The 25,466-nt window shown below is 46.0% G+C and overlaps 1 protein-coding gene across 4 annotated transcripts in view; it reads left to right on the forward strand.

Annotated features, from left to right (window-relative positions):
* arhgef2 (rho/rac guanine nucleotide exchange factor (GEF) 2) overlaps positions 1-25,466 on the forward strand; it is a 43,569-nt gene that overhangs the window by 2,435 nt on the left and 15,668 nt on the right. Inside the window, exons 3-8 of one of the 4 annotated variants that reach the window (XM_062464921.1) lie at positions 65-294; positions 1,927-2,119; positions 2,668-2,857; positions 3,567-3,606; positions 3,928-4,126; positions 23,281-23,443. In XM_062464921.1, the coding sequence (XP_062320905.1) occupies positions 65-294; positions 1,927-2,119; positions 2,668-2,857; positions 3,567-3,606; positions 3,928-4,126; positions 23,281-23,443 (1,015 nt within the window). Of the gene's footprint in view, positions 1-64; positions 295-1,926; positions 2,120-2,667; positions 2,858-3,114; positions 3,434-3,566; positions 3,607-3,927; positions 4,127-8,804; positions 9,110-22,843; positions 22,988-23,280; positions 23,444-25,466 lie in introns of those variants that run through there. The other 3 variants (XM_062464923.1, XM_062464922.1, XM_062464924.1) reach the window with 3 other exon arrangements.

Here is a 25,466-nt window from a genome sequence, read left to right on the forward strand (position 1 = left end):
TTTCTGTCATTCTGTCTCTCTCTGTCTCTCTCTCTCTCTCTCTCCTGCCTCTCTTTCTCTGTAGATGATTGCCACGCCGCCACACTCCCCCCGTATCCCAGAACCCTCGGCCCTCATGGCCGGCCAATGCTTCCGCTGCCCGGCCCCGCCCCCCAGTTCCCCTAGCGAGGGCCATTATCCACGGCGGCCCACCTCCGTGTCCTTCTCATCCCTGGCCACACACACCTTGGAGCCCTTGCGCAGGCACAGCTTCCAGCCAGCGATGGCTGGGTGGAGGCAGAATCGACAGCGCAGGTACAGGCGGAGGCCGTCCTGCGGGACGGTCTGCTTTATTGGTGTCTTATTTGGTAACTCTTGAAGACAAACAAGACACATAGAGACTGACACGGACGAATCGACAGTAGACAGGCGGAGAGAGAAGAGAAAGGAAGAAAATAGCAGAGCAGGGAAAAGCAGAGAGGAGATTAGAAGTAGAAGAAGAGGTGAAGGACGGAACACTGTACCATTTGGACAACTAAAACCTCCAAAAGCAGGAGTAATCAAATTCGGAGAGCTAAGGCGACTTTAAAAGTCTCCATGACTCCTGCAGGATCGGGATCATATACTGTGTGAATACAGTTAACAGAGAGCGAAAGAAAGAGAGGAGAAGAGAGAAAAATAGGAAATAGAAGCAAGGGTGTAGAAAGAAGACAGATCCCAGCTCCCTCAACCCATGTCTCTAGAGGGCTGTGGGAATTTGGGAGTGTGTGGGAGAGGGTTGGAGACACTACGCCCTCCTCCAGCTGATCTGAAGCCTATGCTATTACCACACTTCAGTGGACACAGCAAAGCCAATAAAGAGGACAAACTGAGCCAGGATCAGTGATTAGAGCCAGTAATGCACTCCTCACTAGCCAGCCACTGTTGTTACCATCTCTAAACATTCCTCCCTTAACTGCACAGGGCATGTTATCTCTGCTGTTTTAGCTGGCCCCCTGCTCCTCCTCTCGTTCACTAATCTTCCCGTCCTCTGTCAAGCCTCTGGCATCTATTTTATAAATCATGGCAAGACGTACAGTCTCTTCCTGTTGTGAGTCTCTCTCTCTCTCTCTCTCTCTCTCTCTCTCTCTCTCTCTCTCTCTCTCTCTCTCTCTCTCTCTCTCTCTCTCTCTCTCTCTCTCTCTCTCTTCCCTCTCCCTCTCCCAACGTGCTGACCAACTGGATAGGAAGAGAGTGAACAAAAAGAGAAATGAGAGTTCAAAGTGAACAGAACACCCTGGCTTATCAGGAGTGGGAAGTGAAATCGCTGCTGCGTAGCGTAAGTAAACAGGGTTCATGACTGAATCACAACAGAACTGGAGCTTATTTTGACTGCTACCGTGTAAGAAGTGTAACTTACTGTATGAACAAACATAGTCTCACACACACATACACACACACACACACGCCTGGCTTTGTTCCTCTGTGTCTCTGTTGTCTTCAGTGACAGTGACTGAGTGCTGCTCGGTTATCTCTCTACTCAGCTCTGCTCAGCTGTGACATATTAAAGCAATGCCCCCCCCCCTCTCTTTCAAATGTTGTATTTCCAAGTAGCTCTGGCTGTCCTCCTTCTTTCCCTCTTCCTGCGTCCTTTCTCGTCTCTTCTCTTTTTACTCTTTTCCCCTTTCCCTCTTTCTCACGCCCACTTTGTTGTTCCTTTCTTTTCTCTCTGTCTCCCTCTCTCTCTCTCTCTCTCTCTCTCTTTCTCGCTCTCTCTTTAAGTCTGTCTCACTCTCTCTGTATCCTCTCTCTGTCTCACTCTATCTCTCTGTATGTATCTCTCTCTCTGTGTATGTCTGTCTCTCTCTGTCTCACTCTCTTTATGTCTCTCTCTCTCTCTTTGTCTCTCTCTCTGTGTATGTTTCTCTCTCTTGGTCTCTCTCTCTGTCTCTCTCTCTGACCCCCCAGTATGAGTCTGGAGGACTTGGATCCAGAGGAGATGGAGATGGTTCTCTTCGGGGCCCTGGGGGGTCCAGTCTCCAGGGGGGGGCGGGATCTTCGCAGAACCCCCATCACCGCCTTCGGCCAGCGACTGGACAACCTGCTGTCACTCACCGAGGAGGAGGCGAGCTCAGAGTCCCAGCTCTTCTCCTCATTGGAGGTAAGGCCGGGTCTAGACGTGTATTGATTCAGAAGGAAGTCAGTTACATTAGGCTGCCTATAACTCTGATTATTCATGTGTGGTCAGTTTATCTTTGGTTGGTACTGGAACCTTTTTATGGGTTCATTGAGGATTTAAAATAAATCAGTTAAAATAAAAAGTTGGATAGCAGTTCTATGCATGACTTGTTTTAGTCCCTTGTCCATTACTCTGTAATGGACTGTTGTGTAAACGTTCTTGTATAAATTGATAGAAAAAGGCTTTTAGCAGTCCCATGCACACAGAGGCCCCCAGAGATACAGTGTACAGTCAGAAACACAATTACACACTCTGGCACCATGATGTTTTTTGCAAATGAACTAAAGCTGATACACCCTCACTGATTCTCTTGTTCCTCTCACTGAACAAACACACATGCACACACACACAAAACCCTCATTCACTGATACACTCCTCTCCCATACTCTCAAGTCTCTGTCTCCAAAACACACACACACACACACACACTCCGGCTCACACACTAACGCCCTTGTCTCTTGGTGTCTCAGGAGTCTCATCTGCAGGGCTTTACTGCCTCTGCCCCCTCTCTGTGTGCCAGTCTCAGCCAGCTCCAGCTCTCCAACACCAGCCTACACCCTCACACACACCCTCAGCACCACCAACACGACCAGCAGCAGCAGCGCCATCGCTCAAGTTCCAATGCCAGTTCCTACTCCAGCAACAACCATCACTACCAGGGTAGTACAGTAGGAGATGTCACTTCATTCTGTGTGTGTGTGATTTAAAAAAAATCTTCATATTTATTTATTTTTTGTGACGGTGTGTGTGCATGCAGTTCATAATTTAGTGTGTGCATGTGTCTGGGTGTGTATTTCTCCATTTCTCTCTTGCTACGTGTATGCATGTGTGTATGTGTGTGTGCACGTTGCTATGCGGAAGCCTCCTTCCTGTGTTTGTTCTCTTAGGACTGCTGTTGTCGCTCACCCTCCCACAGAAGGAGCAGTGTTCTCAAGCTCTCTCCTCCTCTCCCTCTATCCCTCCATTTATTGGCCCCTCTCATGCTATTACACTCTCTGATAACACCCTTCATTCTACGGCATTCACAGGGACCACATGGCCATTTTCCGCGACCACAACTTTTTTGGTAACTTTCTATCCATCCGTCTTCTCTTTCCTCATTTGTGAAGCTCTCGTAACAGTCGCTTGGGACTAGTTCTTTTTTTTATTTGCCGTCTGGCTCGTCAGGATATCATCAGATGATACAACGCGTCAGGCCACCAGTCTAGACACGGTGTGCATTTGACGCCTTACACGGTAGGATGTACAGAGCTGTTAAACTAGACCTGTTTCCGTAAAGGGATGAATGCGTCGGTGCGTGCGGTGATTATCTCTGCCCCTGACAGCGCTGAGATGACTCACGTTGGTTCCACTCTCTCCCCCCGTGTAGAATCATCTCTGACGTCTAAATTTGGAGGCTCCACACAAAGGTAAGTTTGAATTTACGGTTTCACCATAGTGTGACAGTTTACAAACCTGTAGAATATCGTCATGAAGTGTTGATTAAAGATTTCAAAAATTGACACTTCCCTAGACTGTCAGCTGAGCTGTGAGGAAACTTTTCAGTTCTCCTCTCCTGTCTTCTCCTCCTCCTCTCCTCTCCTCTCCTATCTTCTCCTATCTTCTCCTCTCCTCTCTTCTCCTATCTTCTCCTATCTTCTCCTCTCCTCTCCTCTCCTATCTTCTCCTCTCTTCTCCTCTCCTCTCCTCCCCTCTCCTCTCCTCCCGTCTCCTCTCCTCTCCTCTCTCAGTGTGGATGCAGAGCTGGGTGAGCTGTATACGAGAGAGAAGACGGAGTGTCCAGGCGGAGAGAGGGAGTGGAAGAGGCGGGGGGAGGAGAGGAGGACGGAGGGAGCAAGGGGGGTTCCCCCCGGGGAGGACAAGGGGGAGAAGACAAGCTCACTGGGACGCACCTTCAGCTTCCTGCTCAAGATGGCCGGGCCCCGCAAGGTAGGACTGTGTGTGTCTACGCACATTATCCTCTTCCACGTTAGACTAGAGTGCAGTGTGTTTGTGCAGTGGAGACAGTCAGGACAGTGACCGTTTGCCCTTCTCTGTCCCTGATGACAAAGAGATAGAAGTTGGCCAGGGACCAGGCACGAACTTCCTCTCTCCTATACAGTGTTGACTCTCAGACAGGAAGTGAATCTCTCTCTATTCAGATCTATTTGCATTAGCAGTGAGCCACCCACTCACCACAAACAGGGCAAAGGCTTCACTCTCACAAATGTATTCATATTCAAACTTCGACACACATTTGTCTGTTTCATAGTACAACCTTTGATTGGGTAAGGGAAAGGCTGATAATAATAACATGAGCTAGGCTCTAAACTCTTTTGGTTGACCCTCTGGAGAATCATTACCATGATTTATACCTTCAAAACCAGCCTTCACTATGAAAGCAAGTTTCTGCGCTGTTTGAATGTACAATAATACTGAAATACTGCGAGGCTGAGACGGATTGCATTTGCTTCTGTGCCTGTGTAATTGCCTGGTTTATACTGCAGAGGGAGACTCTATCCTGTGTTTTGGACACATTTGCGTTGAATAGTTACAAAATATGCGATGAGAGCCCTATGTTGAATTTGGTTTCAACAAAAAAATATTTCGCAACAAAAAACGTTTAAGGGCCCAATGTTTTCTTCTTTGTGTTTGAATGAGCTTCATTAGCCGTCTGTCAATAAGGAAAATGTAAATGTCTGAACATGGCATTGCTTCATTCTCTGTTTTACTGCTGTTAGCAAAACCTATTTCCGGTAATTGATTAGGTATTAATGAATATTTCATTAATTCATTAATTTATTAATAGGAAACAGGCTGTGTCAGTGTCAAACAGACAGCTGCTGCTAATGAATCACTGTGATGTAATTTACAGTTGGAACTAAAGGGGCCTGGGTTGCTAGGTTCCACAGCGGTGCCTCTTGTCTTTGGTGGGTTGGCAGTTTGTTGCCACCATTTCTACTGATAAGGCCTGTGATGGCGGGATATTTATGTAATGACATCATCGCATTGAAGGGGCTGTTGGAGTTAAATTGCAGAACCGCCTATTTTGGGGTTGTGACAGCATCCATCCTGTGTGTGTATCTAACTGAGTGTATCTGTGTGTGTGTGTGCGTGTGTACAATACGCATGTGGTAGAAGTACACACCCTTGCGACTGTGTCTTTAATGGTCAAAAGGAAACCACTGAATCTTCACTCAGAAAAGTTTACCACAGCTAGTAAGAGAGAACAATAAGAGAGAACCCATGCAGGAGCAGTTTTCTCTTGAACTTGTACGCTGTCACCTCAGAATTGCTCGTAAACGTCGCCTGTGTGAATACTAGCATGACACAACAGAATAATTTTCCTAGTTTCTCACATGCTGTAGAAATCTCCACAGATGGTGTGGAGCGTGTGCACTGCTGGGGAGCTGGGCTGTTGAAGCACAGACCACTGAGAACTATCTCTTTCCCCAATATTACAACATATACTTAACATAAACACATGACTTATTTTTTATATGATGGAAAAGGGAGTGCCCAATGTTACTGCCAGGGTAAGATTAACCAACTGTGTGTGCGTATGTTAATGTGTGTGTGTGTGGGTGTGTGCGTGCGTGTAACAGAGGCAGATAGTCAGCTGAAAGAGCAAACCCATCTGGATAACATGTGTTCCAGGTTGACGTGTTTTTGTGTTCGATTTCGAGAAACGATTTACTGTGCATCTGCAAGTACAGTTTGTGTCTCTGTGTGTATATGAGCACATTTATGTGCGTGTCTCTGTGAAAGTACTCGCCGGTTTTACACAAAATAAAAAACCTTCATTGGCCACTTAACAAGTCTTGGCCAAAGTTTAGCCTTCACCCCACTATTTTCCTTTCATCCCTTCCTTCCCTTCCTACTTTCCCTCCCTCTCTGCTCCACTCTCACTCTTTCCCAGCTGGATAGTTGCTTTGCCGGGTGGCAGGATTGCATCAGCAAACCCGGCTTTTCTCCTCCGTTCAGCCCCCCATCCCCCCATCCCCCCTCTCTCTCCATCACTCCACCTCCCACTCCTCCCATCGTCCGTCTCAATCCCACCCCCATTCTCTCCCTCGCTTTCTACCATCCCTTCTCCTCTTCCCACCCTTTGGCTTTCATGGTGTTCCCAGCCAGTCTCTTCCTCCTCCTCCACTCTCGCTGTGTTTTCATACATCGTACAGGTGGGTTAAAGGGCGGAGAGCCCCGCTTCTCTCTGAAACTCATTCAAATATCTTTATTGGCAAGTATGACTTGTGAATAAATATTTATGTATATCATCCATCCATCCATCCCTCCATCCATCCATTTATAAGAGTAAACAACTTTTATTGACAGAGCTTGCTCTCAGGTGGAAAAAGTCACTATCTTTCTCTCCTTCTTTCTAAATTTCCACTCCCTCATGTATTAGCGAGCCATGTATTAGCAGGGGATATTACAGTCATAAAAGATGAGCAAGGAAGCCCAGAGAATATGAACAAGGTAGATGCGCCTGGCCTCACCAACGTTGTCTCCCTCCATCCCTTCACGTCCTCTCTCATCGACATCCACCCTCTGCTCTGCCTCGGGCCTCTGTCTTCCGTTCTACTCTTGTTCGTTCGTTGGTTTCTCCTTAGTTTCCATCCCAACATCTTCAGGAGCTGGGCCAGTTTTGTTTTGTTGGGTTTTTCTGTGAGACTCTCTAGACCTCTCTATGTCCTCTCCCTGTCCCCTCCCGGAAAACGTTTGTGCTTTTTCACAGTCTCTCATTTCTCATGTCTTTCTCATCTGCAGGCCTCACAAACACACCCTCCTTTTATTGGTCAATGAGAACACGTCAATGAGACGTGGTTGTTGTCTCCTTTACAATGTCCCTTCACTGAATTGATGTGTGGGAGTGTTACCTTTGTGTTACCCTCTTCATCTTTCACATCATATCGAGCATATGGAGTAATTAACCTGAATTGATGGACACACACACACACGGACACACGGACACATACAAACACACACACACGCCGCATGTTTATTGTTTAGGTCCCGGAAAACAATTGACAGCTATACAAAAGGAACCTCATGTGTTTCCCCAGAGTTGTAGCTACAGTGACAGAATAATGTCAACAGAGGACTTAACCTTGTGTGAGCTCTGTGAAGCACAAACATGTAAGTCATGTCATGTGAACTAGTACAATGCCAAACATTGTAAATGCATTGAAAACGGCTTGTCAGGAGCTGAAAAGCACTTTAAAGCAATACAAGAATGAAAGTCTCAAAACTCAGAATCAAATGGCTAAATCTTGTCAAGTAGCATGGATTCGGTGATTTCCAGTTGATTTGAGTCAGTGTGGACTGTTTTAGGATCAATGTTTCAGACCAGGCTTTGGGGAAAAAAGCACAATCTTGAGGGTTGCTGAGAAAGTGCCACTTCTGGATATTTTTTGCCAAGGAATGTCAATGTTCTTGGTTTTGAAGGCTAAAAACAGCTATTGACAGTGCTAGTTTGGTAGCAGCAACTGGCACTTTAGGGAAAAACTGATTGCATACAAGCTGAGGAAGAACCAGTAAACAAACCAACAGATCGAGGCGATCAGAGGAACAATGGTATGTGCGTTTGGGGGAATCACTCGGCGTGAAGACACATGTCAAACAAAGGTTAATGGTTTTGCACTGAAACTGAAATCATGTTGAAGTGATTGTTTTTTGGTGTCTGTTATTTAGGTTGCATGTCTGCTCTCTAAAGCCCTGTTATTTGTATCAAAGCAGGACACAGGAAGCAGAAAAAGGATGGATGACTGATAATACTGAGAAAGGGAGGGGACAGAGTGCGGCGGGGGGGGGGGGTGATGGAGGGAGTTGCAGTAGAAAGGAAAGAAAGCAGACCAAATTAGGGGGAGTGAGGAAACAAAAAAGAATGAAACAAATGGAAAAAAACACGTGTGCCTAGAAACAGAGCAGAATTAGTAGTGCCAGAGAAGTGGAAAGGTGTTGAGCGAAGGAAGATTGAGGGGATGAAAAGGTAAAGTTGAAGGGACACTGTTCTGTTAGAAACTCTTTTTGGAGAATGCCATAAACACACATAGTGCTCTACAGAGTGTGTTTTGGTAGTGGCGGTACAAGGACTCAGTCTAGGGCGTTTCCACTCTTTTATGTCTCTAAATTTAGCCAAGGCCTCTCTAAAGTACCTCCAAGGACAACCTCCATCTTCTCCGTCGCTCTCTCAATTAACGCCAATACTTACAGACTTCTATCTATCCACATTCTGCAGTTTCCATCCTCTGAACATACATTATCTCTAACATACATAATCACTGAATTTAACTGATAACTGATGTCGCTTGAAAGTGAGGAGTTATCAATTTAGGTCAACAAAGCAGCCTTATTCACACATAGCGCGGCATGTCATAGTCGCACTTTTTCCCATATTTCTACAACAATATTTTTTTGACAAGCGCACTGTCCCGAAAGGTGTGTTTAAAATATTTTAGCCAAAAACCTTATTGGCTCTTGGCCACGTCTACCTATCTAATGGGCAGTGTCATAGCAGAACAGTGATTTGTGGTTGGCCAAAAGTATGAAAAAAGGCTTTCTGATATTGAATATCCCGCCTTCGGAGGCGTGGCTTCAGAGTTCCCTCCTCCTACCGAGACTGCTGAGAAAAAAAATCTGCAAGATGTTTAGTTGTTCATCCAGACGCACGCACCGACATATGGAGAAAAGTTAACGGATTTCTATTCCATGCGGTATTTTATAACAACCTATCCTTCTGGAAATAACGAACCAGGATTTCTTTCTTATCCAAACTGACCAGGAGAAAGACTTAAAGGAGTGAGAGAGGATAAAATAACTGATTTTAATTTGAGGATCAATTTTCCGTTGATCCAGCCACTCGGTATGTCCCGTGTCACTGAGCCGCTGCCAAAAACGCGACAAGAGAGAATGAAAGAGATAAATTTACGGGTGAGTTAAAATCTGCAAGCTCAAGCATATATTTTTCAGCGGGCTATTGATTTATTGACATAGTCAATTAAAGTAGTCCGAATGTCTTCAAGTTGCTTAAACTGAAAGGCTATGAATTATTCACAATATGTAGTCAAGAAATGGAAGGTATAATGTAAATGCCAAATTCCTCGCATATCAATGCTCGTATAAGTGCTTTTTACTGTAATGCAAGTTGGGAAACCCCTCTAGACGAATGTCTGGTAGAGCTTAAAGGAAACGTGGTGCTCTCCTTGTGTTACTTTGTTTCTTCTGTAAAACATAATAAAGTGGATTGACGTTTCCCATTGGTTGTTGGTTGTAAATGTTAGCTAATTGATTATTTTCATGAGTCTGGACACAACTTATTTCTAGGGTTATTATGATAATTGCATTGTGCGGAACAGTAGCCAAGGCTTGGAGCCCCGAACACGTTGTCGGCATAGAGGGAAATCGCTTGGGGGAGGGGGATAAACCGTCTGCGTGTGTGGTGCGTGTGTGTGTGTATGTCTGTTTGTTTTGTGCAGCACTGTTGCTGTTATGTGTTTTTACACAATTATGTGAAACTGAAGCTTCACTTTTGGTTTGTTTTATTCCAACCACTGCAGGTTAGACTGCTTGATCATATATCCATAACATACATATATATTTTTTGAATGCAGCATGCTATAACTGTATATATAGTTTCATTTTCAGAAGTTTGTATTCACTAAAGTAAGTCAGACCTAAGTTTGAATGTTTACCCTATATAAAAGTATGTTATAGTGCCTATATTGGTCCTGTTAGGGGTGTCCATGATGGAACTGCGATGTTAACAAAATCTCAATTAAACATGAATCAATGATTGAGAACATTTTCTTTTCTTCCGTGTCTCTACCAATACACCAAAGTACACTCCACACCCTCTCTATCTCTTCACCTTGATTACTGCTAGTTTTTATGGGTAAGATACACAGCTTATGCCGGTTAAATATGATGCACCACATTTATTGTTATCTCTGACAAACAGGTAGATTGAATCTACATACTTCCTCCTTTCTATGAATAGTGCATTGTGTTAGTGATGTGTCAGTGGGAGTGTGTTGATGGTAGCCTGTGTTTATACTGATACCATATCATGGCGCTGTGTGTTTTTGCTGATTGAAGTTCAGAGTTTAGATACACGCAGAAGTGTACTGTTCCTATGGCGACACAACGGACAACACTCCAAATGTGCTTGTGTGTCACTTCAGCAGCTGCATCTCATGCACGACTGCATGAGAAGTCTTGACGGTGGAGGAAGTGAAGTTTTGAATGTGCCATCGATCTAATTAGCAATTTGTGTGATCATGTGCGAGTGTAATTTGATCCAGAAAGCCAACAGTGGTTCATTTTCCTGGGAGGAGATTGTGGTGACTTCATTTGCAGTGTTTTAAGTTGATTTAGATTCACGTTTGATACACGGTCAGTTTTTAAATGAATATGTGTGCATCTGTGTGAAAATATTGTGCAAGTGCTTGTCCTTCTGTGTTGTCAGAGGAAGTAAGTGTGGGCGTGTGTGTTAGGGCAAAGGGGGTTGATGCACACAGTGAGTCAGGAAGGTCAGTTACTGTAGACTTTGTGTGGGTGCATGTGTGTTCAACTTTTGGAATGCTGCCGTTTGGTCAATGGCTAATTTAGCATTCCAGTGCCATGACCCCCACCCATTCTAGAACAAGCAAATGTGAATTGCCATCACCAGCTCTCTGTATTCGCACACACACACACGCATGCCAGCAAATATGTCTGGTGGAGAAGAATGAGGGCTGGCATGTCTATAGTCACACGGAGTCTCATGCCAAGACTAACTCTCAGAGCCCGATAGTCGCATATGAAATACACCAGGGCTCAGTGTCAAAACACACTAAGACCTACAAACACACACCACATACACCCAGTTTCTTCCATTTGCAATTTCACATCAATGTATTACAAAGTCGACAGCTAACATGCTACTGCTGTCATTTGGACTTCTGAGTTCATGTTCTGCATGTTTATATCAGTATAAAAAAGGAACCAAACTGAAGACCCTGTTCATGTTTAGACTGGCAAATATTTTGCCATTTCGCAATTTCTTTAAGTGCACACACACACACACACACACACACACACACACACACACACACACTGAGGCACACACTTAAACCCCCCTCTTTTTCTGAAGGGTTGCATTACTGTTGAGTGGAGCTGGGGGTCCCTAGTACAGTTGCCCGTTAGTGGGGCCAATGTGGGGCAGGACAGAGCAGGGATCGTGACATATAGCCCTAGGGAAGGTGATGGTGAGGGAGGAAGAGGGACGGGAGAAAGAGGGTGACAGAAATGGGCATTGAAACATAATGGGGAAAAGGGGGAGAGTAAGGGATAGGAGATGAAAAATATATATTCTGTGTGTGCATGTGTGTGTGAGGGAGAGAACTTAGTTTATTCTTTGTACCAGTTGGGAATGTCTCTGGATATTTGTCTTTCCCACAGTGGCTGTCTCATAGAGTCTCTGTCTGTGTAGATTCACTTAAAACACTTTGCATTGAAGTTGTATATTGCTCAAGTTAGTTTGGATATTTATTTTAAGGGGTCACCCAAAGTTCAGTGCTCTGAACCATGTTTTTATCCCCAATTCCCCTTAAGGCTGGAAATGAAAATAAAACCAAACAAATATTTGTACTTACAGTTCTCATTAGTGTGGAGCACGTAAGCATGTGTATACACACTCTAAATGACTGCTGTTTGAGTAGGTTAGAAGTGTGAGTCAATACCTATTTGTCACATCAAGTAATGTTTGTGCGGAGGGAGAATGGGTGGGCAAAAGGCAGGGGCGATCATTTAGTTGTATATTACTTTGAGGCAGGCGAGCAAATGTGTTTTAACGTGTGGGAGTGTGTGTTTGATCAACCTTTTGTACACTGATCATGTGCTCCAGTGGATGGAGCCTCCAGGAACAATAGCTAAGAGTCCAAATGGAAGATGTACTACTTGTGCGTACACAACTCACAACTACACACACACACGCTCACACACACACCCACACAGTAGTCTTGAAGGCCACCAAAAAAAGCTCTTCAGTCTGCCTCCAAAACAAGGCCGTAAACTGAAGTCTTAATTAAACCCAAAGGACATTTTAACCACATTGCTTGCACTTTGACCCACTCCCATGACTCCTGACCCCTGACCTGCACCCCCCTCTACCCTACAGTTCACAAAGACTGCTGACAGAAATCATAGAAAGAGTCGTCAGAGACCACAACGTCCAACGTCTTTCAAACAGTGATTCAATATACTTAAATCTGGCACCAACAATAGCTAGTTTGACTTTATAACACCATCATCGCCGTGGTCTTTGTTCTCAGTATGTGTGACAAAGTGATGCCTCTAGAAACCCATGACGAAACCTTTAAACTAAAATGACAAGACCTGTTTCCATCACCTGTGGGTGGTTAATACTGAGCTTACCTCAAGGCCAGCTGCACACGAGAGATAGAAAACAGGGAGAGAAAAGAAGAGAGGGAGAGAAAAGGAGAGGGAAAGAGAGTATGAGACAAAAAGGGAAAGAGAGAGGGAGAGAGAGGCTATTCTTTAGAACAGCTTTAAAGTGGACATGCGTCACACGTCTGCAGGCACGGAGGAAGGCAAATTAATAGGCCTGAGCCCCTCAAGTCATGTGACAACACTGAGACAAGAGGAGAGACAGAAGAACAGGAGGGTAAAGGGCGAAGAAAGAGAGGGAATGAAGAGAATGAGACAGGGCTGGGAGGGACAAGGGAGAAGGGGGGTGAGAAAAGAGGGTGAAGGGGGATTAATGAAATGAAGCGAGATTTGCAGGAACTAAGGGCTCTGGACCTTGGTTGGTAACCTGCTCACAATAGGTTAATGAAGAATGATGCTAAACTGTTTGTGAAGTAAAAAAGAAACAGACATAGAAAGTTGTGGATTAACGAAGAAGGAAAGACATGAAGAGAAAAACATTTGATGACACCACTGGGGTGGAATTCCATAACCGTAATTACTTCAACCCCATACTTCATCTAAGATAGCAAAAGCCAATATCAATAAACAATGGCTGTCTTTGTGTTGGGTAAGGGAACAACCCTGGGATCCACCATCCTCCATCTTGAGCCAGACCGATAGGCTTAAGCAATAAACCCTGTGTAGGCAGTACGTTCCATCAATAGTTTTTTACTGCTCAGCATGAACTTGAACTTGCTTGCCTTCCTCTGCCCCCCTCCCTCCACCTGCTCTCCCTGCTACATGGACTGTTACTCTTTCCAGCGATATCCCTTTTCTATTTCACCCTCTCTCCTTCACACACGGTCGCAGTCTCCTTCTCTGCTGGCCGCGTCAGGCCCGCCTACGTTCTTTCTGTCGAGGCGACGTCACTGTGGGGTTTTTCTGTCTTGTGTCCCCACCACAATGTCTCTTGTGAAGTTGGTAACTGGAGACGTGTGAGAGGGGGAAGAGAACGAGCGTCAAAGGGTGTGGGGGGGGGGGGGAGGAGGGAGGTGTGTGCAGAGAACACAGGTGATGCGTTGGGGGGGGAAAGTCACTTGCAGCAGAGTTTTTATTTTTAAATACACACACACACACACACACACAGACTGGCACACACACACACAGGTAAATGATGCATGTTAAAAACCACACACGGCACTCCAAACAGTGTGGTGGGAGATGTTTTAGGGGCTGTTTTGGGTGGTGTTAGGGGCTGTTTTGGGTGGTGTTAGGGGCTGTTTTGGGTGGTGTTAGGGTTGGATAAACAGTACGTGCCCCCACACACTCTTCCAACACCCAACAGAGACATAACCACACACACATGGACACACAACCTCTCACTTAATCAGTGTCAACAGAACACACTCTCACACACCCCACCCCCATCTACCATTTCCCTAACGCACACACACACACACCGGTGTGCCACTGCACCTGTGTAAACAGGGCTCGGTTTTAGAGGGCTGTAAAAACGCTCTTTTCAGTCAATGTGTTCGCCACACAGCAGCTGACGAGGCCAGTAGGGGGATGGACAGATCACAAAAGGAGAAAGGGGGTAAAAAAAGAGGTGGAGAATAGAATACTGAGCAAGAAGGAGAGAAAGTAACTGCACCAAAATGGGAGGATGAAGTACAGATGAAGGGGGAAAGAGATGTGGAAGGAAATAGATGGGGTAGAGCGAGACAGAGTTCAGGTCCCACAAGTGAGTTGGAGGAAACGAAAGAGGGAGTGAGGACGAGGAAAGACGGGAGAGGAGGGGAGAGGGTAAGAGAGGGATTAGTGGTGACCAGACAGTAAGGTAAGAACAAAGAGAGAAAAAAAATTGATACAACCTATTAAAAGTCTTTCAGGTCAGTGCATTTGATGAAAGGAATCAGGAGTACTTAGTGTCATTGTATCCGTTTGAACTCGGACCTTTTAGCAGTCACAACCAGGAAAGTGTATCTGTGTGTGTGTGTACGTATGGTTGATAGACTGGCAGACTGACTGGGTCATTGGGTTTAATCAGGGTGTGTTTGTTTTAGGGAGCCCTCTGAGGTCACTTCCTGTGAGTCTGGTTTTAGTCACTTTGGCACCTGCCGAATCTCTCAAGCCAGCTTACCGCTAGTTGGGGGTTTCACAAAGAATTCCTATAATAACACAAAACCCACCACCTACATAAACTGTGAACAGCTACCGTAACAAAGATAATGCCTCTACCAAAGCAGACATCTACCTTCCTTTTAAATAGAATAAATGACTGGGAAAGCAATGTCAAGAGTATATTATAGCCTAACTGTCATCCAAAATGTGTGTATCTCTATAGTTAAGTGTGCTTGTTAGTGGGTCAATGTAAGAGAGGGGGTTAAGACTTCTCTAACATATCCTCTATCTCTCTCTCCGACACTTAATCCCAACAAATCCCAACAAATAACATATTCTTTGGTGGATCTGTCTATTCAGAGAGCCACAACACAGTGCGTGGATCAGGTAGAAACATTATTATGACACCATGTAGAAAAGACTGGTAATTTAAAGGGGTGGTTGAGGCCTGCCTCCCCAGGTGGCCGTTATCCGTCCAGACAGCCAGAAGGAACTTGGCTTGCCTTGACTCCTTCCTTCACCCCTCCTCCGAAGTACCTGACCGAGACAGTGAGGGCTGTGTGTATACGGCCCTGTTATTCTGGGTTTGGAGGGACGCACTTTAACTCACGGTTCTGTGGCAACATCGGTGAAACATTAGTGGCCTTTTTGCTACTTTGCTGTAGATCTGGTCTTTGTACGATGTGTGTGTGCATTAAAAAAAACTTAAAAACTCGTACTTTACGGTTTCATTTGGACTGCATCAGAGTCAAAGTTCTGTGCGCATTTGGCTGGAAGAAGGCCTTGGAAATAATTGTAACAGAAATCCAGGAATGTGGCATCATGCTGTGCATTAACTCCCTAATTATTGTCTCTGTTCCTGCCTCTCTGTGCCTGTACCTTTTTGTCAGGATTATGTGTGTCTGTGCGTGTGTAATTGTGTCTATGTGTGTCCATGTTGTGTGTGTGTGTGTGTGTATGCGTCTGTGTGTGTGTGGGCGTGTAGTTGTACCCTGATTTTATTAATTAGTGGGCCCATGGGACAGCCTGAGTGGGCTTGCTAACGAGGGGGGGGTATCCATTTGGTTTCCCACAAAGCTGTGTGTGTGTGGGCGCGCTTCACATCAAGGTCAACCTGTACTGAGCCTCATGATGGATGCCCCATCTGTCTCTCATAGTCTGTTCACCCACAACAAATGTATGGACACCTTCAAACAATTATTATGCCTCCTTTCCCAGTTGGCACACACATACGTAGGAACACAATAACAGTATTTAGGCGTGGACTGTCTTTTATTTTTTTGCTCCCACACGCAAAGCACACCCACCCAGACAGAGACGAACCGCAAATCCTCACAGAGCAGGTATTTTGTAGATGGATTTTGTAACCTTCAGGTCTGAGGTTTGAACATGCACGGTGGTTGCGCTGTCCTCATTGTCTCTCGTTTCACCGTTTTTCTTTGTGCTCCAGGAAGGGCCTTCTCATCTTTTGTTCAGACGTCAATACATGGTGAAATCAAGTTACCTGTAGTGGGGCCCCCACGCTCTCTCGTCACGTAATCTCTCAATCCTCTTTTGTCTGGTAGCCACATCTTAGCCACATCTCTCCCTCTCCCTCTCCCTCTCTCTCTCTCTCTCTCTCTCTCTCTCTCTCTCTCTCTCTCTCTCTCTCTCTCTCTCTCTCTCTCTCTCTCTCTCTCTCTCTCTCTCTCTCTCTCTCTCTCTCTCTCTCTCTCTCTCTCTCTCTCTCTCTCTCTCTCTCTCTTTCCCTCTCTCTTTTTCTCTCTGGGGTCCTTTCTCTTCCCCCTGTATCCATTTCTCCATCTGTCTGCTTTTTCTTTTACCTTCCCTAGTCTCCTCCCCTTGTTCACCCCAGGCTTTTTCAGTCTGTTGCACTGAAAGGTCTCGAGGGTGTCTTCCCCAGTCTCTATCTTTCAGAGATATTTCTCTATTAACCTCCCTCCCTCCCTCCCCCACCATCTCAATCTCTTTCCCCATTCAGTTTTCGAATGATATGTTACCATACACGCATTCAATGCACAGTCCTGTAGTTTGAGATCAGACAGCAGTTGCCCTGGTTGTGGGCTGTGACATCATCAAGCTGTGCCCGGCTGCCTGGATTCACCACTTATTCATGTAGTCCACCCCCTGTATTCTGGCTTTCTGTTTTGCTGCAACCCTCGGAAGTGTGAGAACTAGCAATATTGTTTTATTGCCAATTGACTGGGCATTCCAAAGATAACGTGTGGTGTGTTCCTAGTTCTTGGTAAAATGATCACTGACTGGCATATCAGTGCCTTGCAATGTGACAGTAAACTCAGATAGTAAACTCTAATCTGTTTCCCAGCTCGTTGTAATTGTTGTCATAGATAGATCCAAGGTTCAATTGACGTCATTTGTTTTCATTGTTCAGTTGTACAGTGGCACAGCCTTCCAAATGTTGGATGCCGTAGCTCACCACCATCGACCAAGACATGGCAGCTGAAGAGACGTGCCACGCAACACATGGATTAAGGGTGGATTAAGCATGGACATCCCTCTATACCAATGTATACCATCCCTGTCTTTGGATATTTTTCTTCTCTCCATCAACTATCTCTTTCTCTCACACACACAGCGTGGAGTGAGGCAGAAGCACACAGTAGCCGACCGACTGTTACCTGTCCTTAGATCCACCCCCCCTCTCTTACACACACACACATACACACACTCATCCCGTGGCAGAGAGTGATTTGAAGTGTAATCCTCCTCACGCACAGTGGGGTCAGCCCTAACGAGATGGCGAGGCCTGTCACAGAAGCATGTCGGGGCCAAAAGCCTTCTGTTCAAACTGGGACCGTTCACGTGCTGACGAGCAGTAAGTCTGAAGGGACTTTTCTCTGATCTCCCAGTACAAACACACACACACACACATACACACACACAGAACTTTCCCTCAAATAGACCAGCCATCATTTGGCTATTCTATCATTTGATTGAGAGATTGAAAACAAGGCATCCAGTACCATCTGTACTGCTGTCAGATGCTTTCTATCCCTTTAAAACAAGTCAGTCCACTAATTCCTCCTCAGATGAGCCAGAGGCTCAGTATACTCTACTGAGCTACGGCAGAGCAGCTCCCCATTTCTCACAGTTCTCCACAAGCTGGAGAGACACTTCATACTTGAACGGAATACACTTCATATTCTTGACGAAGCATCTGCTTCCACTAATACCCAAAATAACGAGAAGGGGGCACACCCAAAGCTGTTCAGTCAACCTGAATGAAAATCAATCAAGCTTGGGAGTGCTCTTCGGTCGTAGCTTATTAGCTTGCTGGTTTAATGACTTACTGTAGGGAAAGTGAATAATGACTTGGGACATCAAGACAGAGTTGCATGGTTGTCTAGCTCCAGCACGCCTGGGTGAATGGACTTCGAAGGCCTTACGTTCACATTCCTTGTCCATCAACCGTAAGGATTGTGTATTTAACCGAAATTGGCTGCTCTTTTAGCTGCGAGACAGCAGCAGTGTGTGCTGTGTGTCTGAAATGTGGGTGACTTTGGTCCAAAGTGTTTGTGCTGAGCAAAAACCTCCTCATCCATGTAATGTAACGTGTTGCAACTGTTTCCCAACCAACCAACCCCAGTCCGGTTTCTTGTGACTGCATCGCCTTATCGATAATAAGGGAAGTCAATTTGATGTACTTCCTGTGAAGGATGTCAAAAAAACGACCCGCAAAAACAATTTTGCTCTGAGAATTGCGTCTTCGCTCTGTTTACACAGCTCATTTCCAAACAGCCTTCCTTGGACCTTCCTGCGCCCTGTCGGCTTTCTTCTCTTCCTAATTCGTTTTGTTGTGTCTGAAACATCATGGGTGCAGGAAGAGGAGGAATTTGAACAACAAACTCTCCAAACAATTGTCCACCATCAGTCAAAAACTGTTTTTCACCTTCCAGTCTAATCCATATGACTCGACCAGATAAGGGTATCCCTTGAAAACTACAGTTTACGACATCAATCTAACCCTTTCAGACTCCTTCTATCTATGTTCACATAGAGATTGCATGTCTTTTAGAAAACAAAAACATGTTAGGACTTAATGCCACTTATCTCTGACCGATCACCGAGGTCAGTTTAGGTCATGTCAATGCTAAAACAGGGAAGGAAAGTTGGTGTGCCCACTGAAGACCCACTGAAAATTATTTTAAACAATTTGCCAGATTGTAAGCACATTTGATCTAAATCTCCTATACATGAGTATATGCTCCATGGCCCAGCAGTATTTAGGCCAGCAGCTGGCTTGTGACCCGCTGGTCAGCCATCATCTGAGTTAACCGCTCAAATCAAGCTAGCTCCCTGAAATGTCGTTACCATCAGTATCACTGTTTACAGTAAAGCTGCTAAGTCGTATCTCTTCTGAGTCATGCTGTAGTTCTGAGAAATGATCCCATGCATTCTTTTATATAAACTAGTCGGTGCCAATGGCAATGTGGCCACGTTAATACAAAACAATAGAAAACTCAGGTAAGCCACATACACAAAACCTTTATTTATGTGACCATTATCTTATTTAGATAAAAATACGTCCTTCATGTCTTACCATAACCTCATGGTGATTCATTAATTTTTCTTCCATCACGTTTACTCTCTTGTATTGTCCTTGCGGTTATTTGGTTTGTTCACAGCAGCACGTATGCAGTCCTTTTATTTCAGTTTTATATCTCGAGGTCAAAGACTAGAGTCTTACCAAGCCGGGCTGTGTAAAAGTGAGTTTTGCATCCAACGGTTTTACCCTAGAGCCAGGCATATCTCACAACCATTTATCTAGCAGTACACATAGAGATCATGTTAACCGCCCAGAAACTGCAATTATTGTCGGAGAAAAAACCCCAGATTTGTTTTGGATCAGGTTATACAGTACTATATCAACTTAATAGCCTGCAGGTAGATCAATCAATAACAGGCTGGAAATTTAAAAAAATGCAGTGCAACAAAAAAAAGTAACTGTATCCCTGTGCAGTCAAGTTAAACATTGCATATTGACCCATGCTACCGATGCTACATAGCTGACTTTTGCAATGCGGATCATGCACTGTATGGACCTCTTTTCATCTCTGTGGAGGCATGTGGAGATGTGCACTCAGGCCTGCTTAACTCACTAGCACGAGAGCAGCTGCTTAATAAACACGACGATGACAGATTTCTGAGAGACGCTCGCGCTCCTCGTGGCTCCAGAGACCGTGGAGGGCCAGTCAAGGACATAACGTAGGAAACGGGGGGATGCCCTTGATTTAACTGCTGGTTCGAAAGAAGTGGTTGGAAATGGTTTAATTTCATTCAAATTCAGGAAAGTCAGACCTCTTATTCTGGTTAGTCGGTGGAGTAATGTTGAATATTGCGTAAAGCATCAGCAGAGGTTAAGTTTGCTGCCTGACGCGGCCCTTACTCGTCTTTACTAATCCCTGGTCGACGATAGGGATGATCCCCTCCCTCCTCCTGGCCCTCTTTTCATTAGAAAGCCATTACCTCCACATTTGGGAACAATTTAACATCAGTGCCTCTGTTCCAAAAATGCATTGTGGCATTCTTTCCCTCAATTACATGTGCTTAGCAACCTCTTGCTCCTCTCTCTCTCTCTCTCTCTCTCTCTCTCTCTCTCTCTCTCTCTCTCTCTCTCTCTCTCTCTCTCTCTCTCTCTCTCTCTCTCTCTCTCTCTCTCTCTCTCTCTCTCTCTCTCTCTCTCTCTCTCTCTCTCTCTCTCTCTCTCTCTCTCTCTCTCTCTCTCTCTCTCTCTCTCTCTCTCTCATTCCTCACACCATCCCCTTGTAGCCGGCAGAGGATTTTAATCCACTCTAGAGAAGTGAGATGGTGCAGTGGAGGAAAGCACGCTTAGGAGATGGAGAGAGACCTAAAGAGACAAAGACAATAAAAACCCTTGGTCAAATGATAGATATGAGAGGTAGAGGGAGAGAGAGAGGGGGATGGGCTGAAGTCTGTCAGTGTGCCAGATATCTTACAAGGAGACAGCCCTATAGAAAAATGCCCTTAATAAGGAAGCCTGAGTGATAGCGCTGACTGTGCATGAATACAGTATGGGGCCCCAGACTGGAACAGTCTTAATAACCTTGCTCTACGGGGGGTGGTGAGGGGTGCAGGGGGGCAGGGAAGATTATAGCAGGCTTCAAAGCTCGCCCTCCCTACCTACTGCCATTCAAAGCTAGCATAGCGCCGAGATAGCGCATTGCTAACCTTCAATTTGTGGACACAGTTAGAACTCGATGGTTTAATCCAAAGAGTAGCTTAGCAAGGCTTCTTAAACTTGGGTCCCATGCCAATCTCTGCACCTATCCTTATGGACTTGCAAAAGAAAACATAAAAAGCTGAAAAGGCTATAAAAAGTCTTCAGAATGCCATCAGTCATGAATACAAAGTGTCCTGTTGTGGTTTAAACTAAAAATGACTAAATGTACATGTTACATCTTACACCTGGCATCATTTATTCCAGTGTATGTACTGCAGGCGGAGGAGAACTTGTTCAGCGACCTACCCTTATCATCTCATCAGACACCACTGTACACAAGCTTATCGTAATAGAGCATTGCAACAAAAGCCCAATAACCACTTGACACCCTTCCCCTCACCCCTCCAGCCTCTCCTGCCATTTTAAACTTGCATAATACTATCTCACCAGGTCAGCCTTTTAATTAGCTAATGTAAGTGGATGGCTATTAATCCCTCCCTGCCTCCCTCCATCCCTGCCTCCCTCCCTGCTTCCCTCTCATTCCTTTGGGTGTGTCTTATGCGTCCTATTGTGTCCCCCAGGGGGGCCAACAAGGACCTGAGAGAGACCGCCGCACAATAGGGGCCCGGGCGTTTTTGTTTGGTTTCGGACAAATCCCTCTTTAGTTCCTTTTCTCTCGTCTCCTTCGTTTTCCGACAACGCTGTGTGCGCGTTGGACGGCGCTTTCCGGCGTGGGCAGTTAACCCTTTGTTGCCTTTTGTTTGTGGAGAAGAAGGGAGAGGAAAAAAGCCCCCCAGTAGGTTTAGCCACTGTGTGGTTTCCTCAAACTCCTTCAAGAAAGCTACACAGGATCCAGTAACGATGTGAGAACGCTGTTGATATGTGGACAGAAGTTCAGAGCGTAAAGGTTAAAAGACTCCCTAGAGGGCTTCACTTCACTAAATTAGCACAATGTGATTGCACATTAGGTTGGTTCAGGGTGAATGCCTTTTTGCTGAATGATCTATTGTGAATTCTGAAGTCTGATGTTAGGACTGTTCGTGTTCCAGCCCGGGGGGAATGGCTGGGTTGTTGTTCCAACAGCAGCATCCTCAGCAATTATTATGCAATTATTATGCACAGGGCTTAAGATATTGGGTACATACTGTATCTAGCTCTGTATTAACCATTTACAGAGCAATCCTACTCAGCATGTCTTGAGTGGCACTTCAACTACATGCCCAGTGCACATCACTTACTGGTGTGCAGAAGAGAGAAACTAAATCACCTCCTCACGTCATCTACAAGTGGTCGGGTCCATCAACAGGGTGTGACCAAAGAAGGTAAACACCTCCCGGCTTGTAAGTGTTTCCGAACGTGAGATTAGCCTGGTGCTAAGAGACCTCTGGCTGTGAGAAGCTGTTTAGGGCCTGTCCAGGCTGCCCAGTAAGCCCCAGCCAGAGTATACCATCTCAGGCTGCTGTTGTCCCTCCATGCCCTCAGTACGGAGGGGCAGTCTACGGTCTGATGGATGGAACAAGGCCCCATGCTGGGAAAAGCTGGATACAGCAGGAGCTGCAGTTTTCACACTTTAGTCACACGGTGGCCCCAGGAAAGAAAAAAAAAAGAAAAAATACGTAGGCCCACACTTAGTCAAATGAAATAATCTTTACACACACCCACACACACACTCAAATGTGGTGGGATACGCACACACAGGCGATGCATGCACAAACGCACACTTAACACAATTGCGCCGAGCAAGCGTTGAGTGCTCTCTGGGATAATGAGATTAAAGATAGTGTGTGCTACTGTACTGTCCCTTTGTCCTCAAGCTGACAATCTTCATTGTGTGGGAGAGGGGGGAGGGAGAGAGAAAGACAGTGGACAGAGAGAGAGGGGGGAGAGGGAAAGAGGGAGAGAGAGGAGAATCTCTCCCCATCCAGCAGCTGTCCTTATCTGGAGCAGATTTCCCAGCCGTGGCAGAAAGAGCCGCCTGCTCCGCTAGCACAATACGGAACGCTGAGAGACAGGGAAACGCAGAGGGGAAAACAAGGACACTTGATCGATGATTATCACTGTTCATTGATGTCGAGGTATTCCGATTTTTGAACTCGAGCCTTCTGGTGTACGAGTGCATGTGCAGTGCGTGTGTGGCAGCGGGGAAATGGGTGAGTGGGGGCGGGCTCTGATGGCAGATAAACCTGAGCGGCATCGAACGCCGCTCAAACAGCTCTGTCACAGGTCAGCAGCGGTGCCCGTCAATGTGCATGCCCTCGGGTCCTCGTGCATATCAGCCGACATCAAACATGCCAACACGCCGTTAGCATAATCAATGGGCCTGGTTTGGTTCTGATTAGCCTCCCCTCCCTTTCTCCCCCGGCTTCAGAACAAAGAGAAGGAGCGCATGAAGGAGAGAGAGAAGGAGGCGCGCGACAGGGAGGCGCGCTACAGCAACGGCCACCTCTTCACCTCCCTCACCGTGTCCGCCACCACGCTCTGCTCAGCCTGCAACAAGAGCATCACCGCCAAGGAGGCACTCAGCTGCCCCAGTGAGTACCCTCTTACAATGTCACGCTCACAAATGCACTCACACACACACTCACAGACACATACACTGACACACACACGCACTCACACACATTCACAGACACATTTACATTTAGTCATTTAGCAGACGCTCTTATTTAGCAGACGCTCTTAGCAGACGCTCCAGAGCGACTTACAGTAGGTACAGGGACATTCCCCCCGAGGCAAGTAGGGTGAAGTGCCTTGCCCAAGGACACAACGTCACAGCAGGCACAGCAGGGAATCGAACTGGCAACCTTCAGATTACTAGCCCGATTCCCTAACCACTCAGCCACCTGACTCCAGACTCTCACACACACAGACAGGGGCGTCGTAATGGGAGGGAAGATTAGGACGACTCTAAGTGCCCTGGTCAGACAGGGGGCCCAGCAGAACCTCATACTTTCCTGTATGATTTTGATTTGGGGGCCGGAGTACGAATTACCCACACAGAGAGGCAGGGCGCACACACAGAGACTCACGCGCGCACACACACAGAGACTCACACACACACAAAGAGACTCACACGCACACACACAGAGACTCACACGCACACACACTGACAGACATGGACACATGATACACTCGTACACAAGGAGACACAGACACACACACACACAGAGACACATACACATGTACACACACACGCAGACCATGCACAGTCACGCTCCATATACGCTCATACTGGTGCACACACATCATGCTTGCATTAACACATAAAGCACATACACAGTGATCTTGCCTCCAGACAACACAACATTTCCTTCACTCCAGCATCAATATCCATCACCTACAATAGAATTGGCCTATTGACAGGACAACAAATCAGTCGGCCAACAGAAATTTTGGCCCGGGGTCAGACATACTGGGACTATAGGAAGTTGACCTCATTCAATAATCATTGCGTTAAGTGTTGTGCAGTGGATATCAAGTGTATTACAGTAGTGTCCTGTTAAACGAGTGTGAGTTGGAGGAAAACTCGTCGGACAGTGTTGAAGAGGGCAGAGCGAGTAGATGAGGCCAGAGGGGAGACCAACCTCAGGATGAGCCCATGATGGAAAGCCAGAAAAAAGAAAAGGAACAATCAAAACGGCAGAAAAACAGGAAAAGGAGCAGCGGGGGAGAACGAGCGAGGGATCGATACAGACTGAAGCGAAGGAGAGAGACTCATACGAGCCAAAGTGAGCGATTAAAGCGGGTGACAGAGCCAGACGGAGGGATGAGGGGAGAGGGAAAGTAGCAGGGGAGCAAACAGGAGGAGGGAGTCTTCTTGCTTTCCCTCTATCCTTCGCTTCCTCTCTTCCTTTGAGAATCAATCAGCTGCTGACTTCCAGGAGGGTTCCCCGCCCTCCCCCCCACACACCCCTGCCCAGACAATGGTGTCAGTGTGTGGGGAGTGCAGATCAGACAGCCTCCCTCCCCTCTCCATCGGCCCGGAGGAACAGCTGGGGAGAGACAGCAAGAGGAGAGGGAGAAGAGGGAACGAGTGGAATAGAGACAGAGAAAGATGTAAAGGGAGAGAGAGGGATGCCTGGGGGGCAGAGTGGGTGGGTACAGAATGGTGAGAGAGTGCATGTGCAGTGCGTGTGTGGCAGCGTACTGTTTAAGAAAACAGTCTATAATCATTTAGGAATGGTAAAACTAAACTCAAAACGTGAAGGATTCCACCTACAGCGAGGCATGACTTTTCCCCCAAGCTTGGTACACCTCACATTTAAACTTATAAACATGCTTTTTCTTTATTTGTCTATCAGTAATGGTTCATTTTAAGATACAAGCCAACTTTGAGTAACATGAGTTTACAGAGACAGTTATCTCGTCTAAGCTTAGAAGCCCTTTTCAGGTTGTGATTGAATATCTATTCATGACACAGTCAAGTGTCAATCCAGTGCTCCTGTTACGATCTCGTTACCTTGACCCCTATGGTGCTTCAGAGCAGGTTCAAAGAGAAGATGGAGAGAGAGAGAGAGACAAATAGACAGATACAAGGGAGGGGGCAGAGAGAGG

The sequence above is a fragment of the Osmerus eperlanus genome, chromosome 7 (genome assembly GCF_963692335.1).
Source record: "Osmerus eperlanus chromosome 7, fOsmEpe2.1, whole genome shotgun sequence".
NCBI lineage: Eukaryota > Metazoa > Chordata > Actinopteri > Osmeriformes > Osmeridae > Osmerus > Osmerus eperlanus.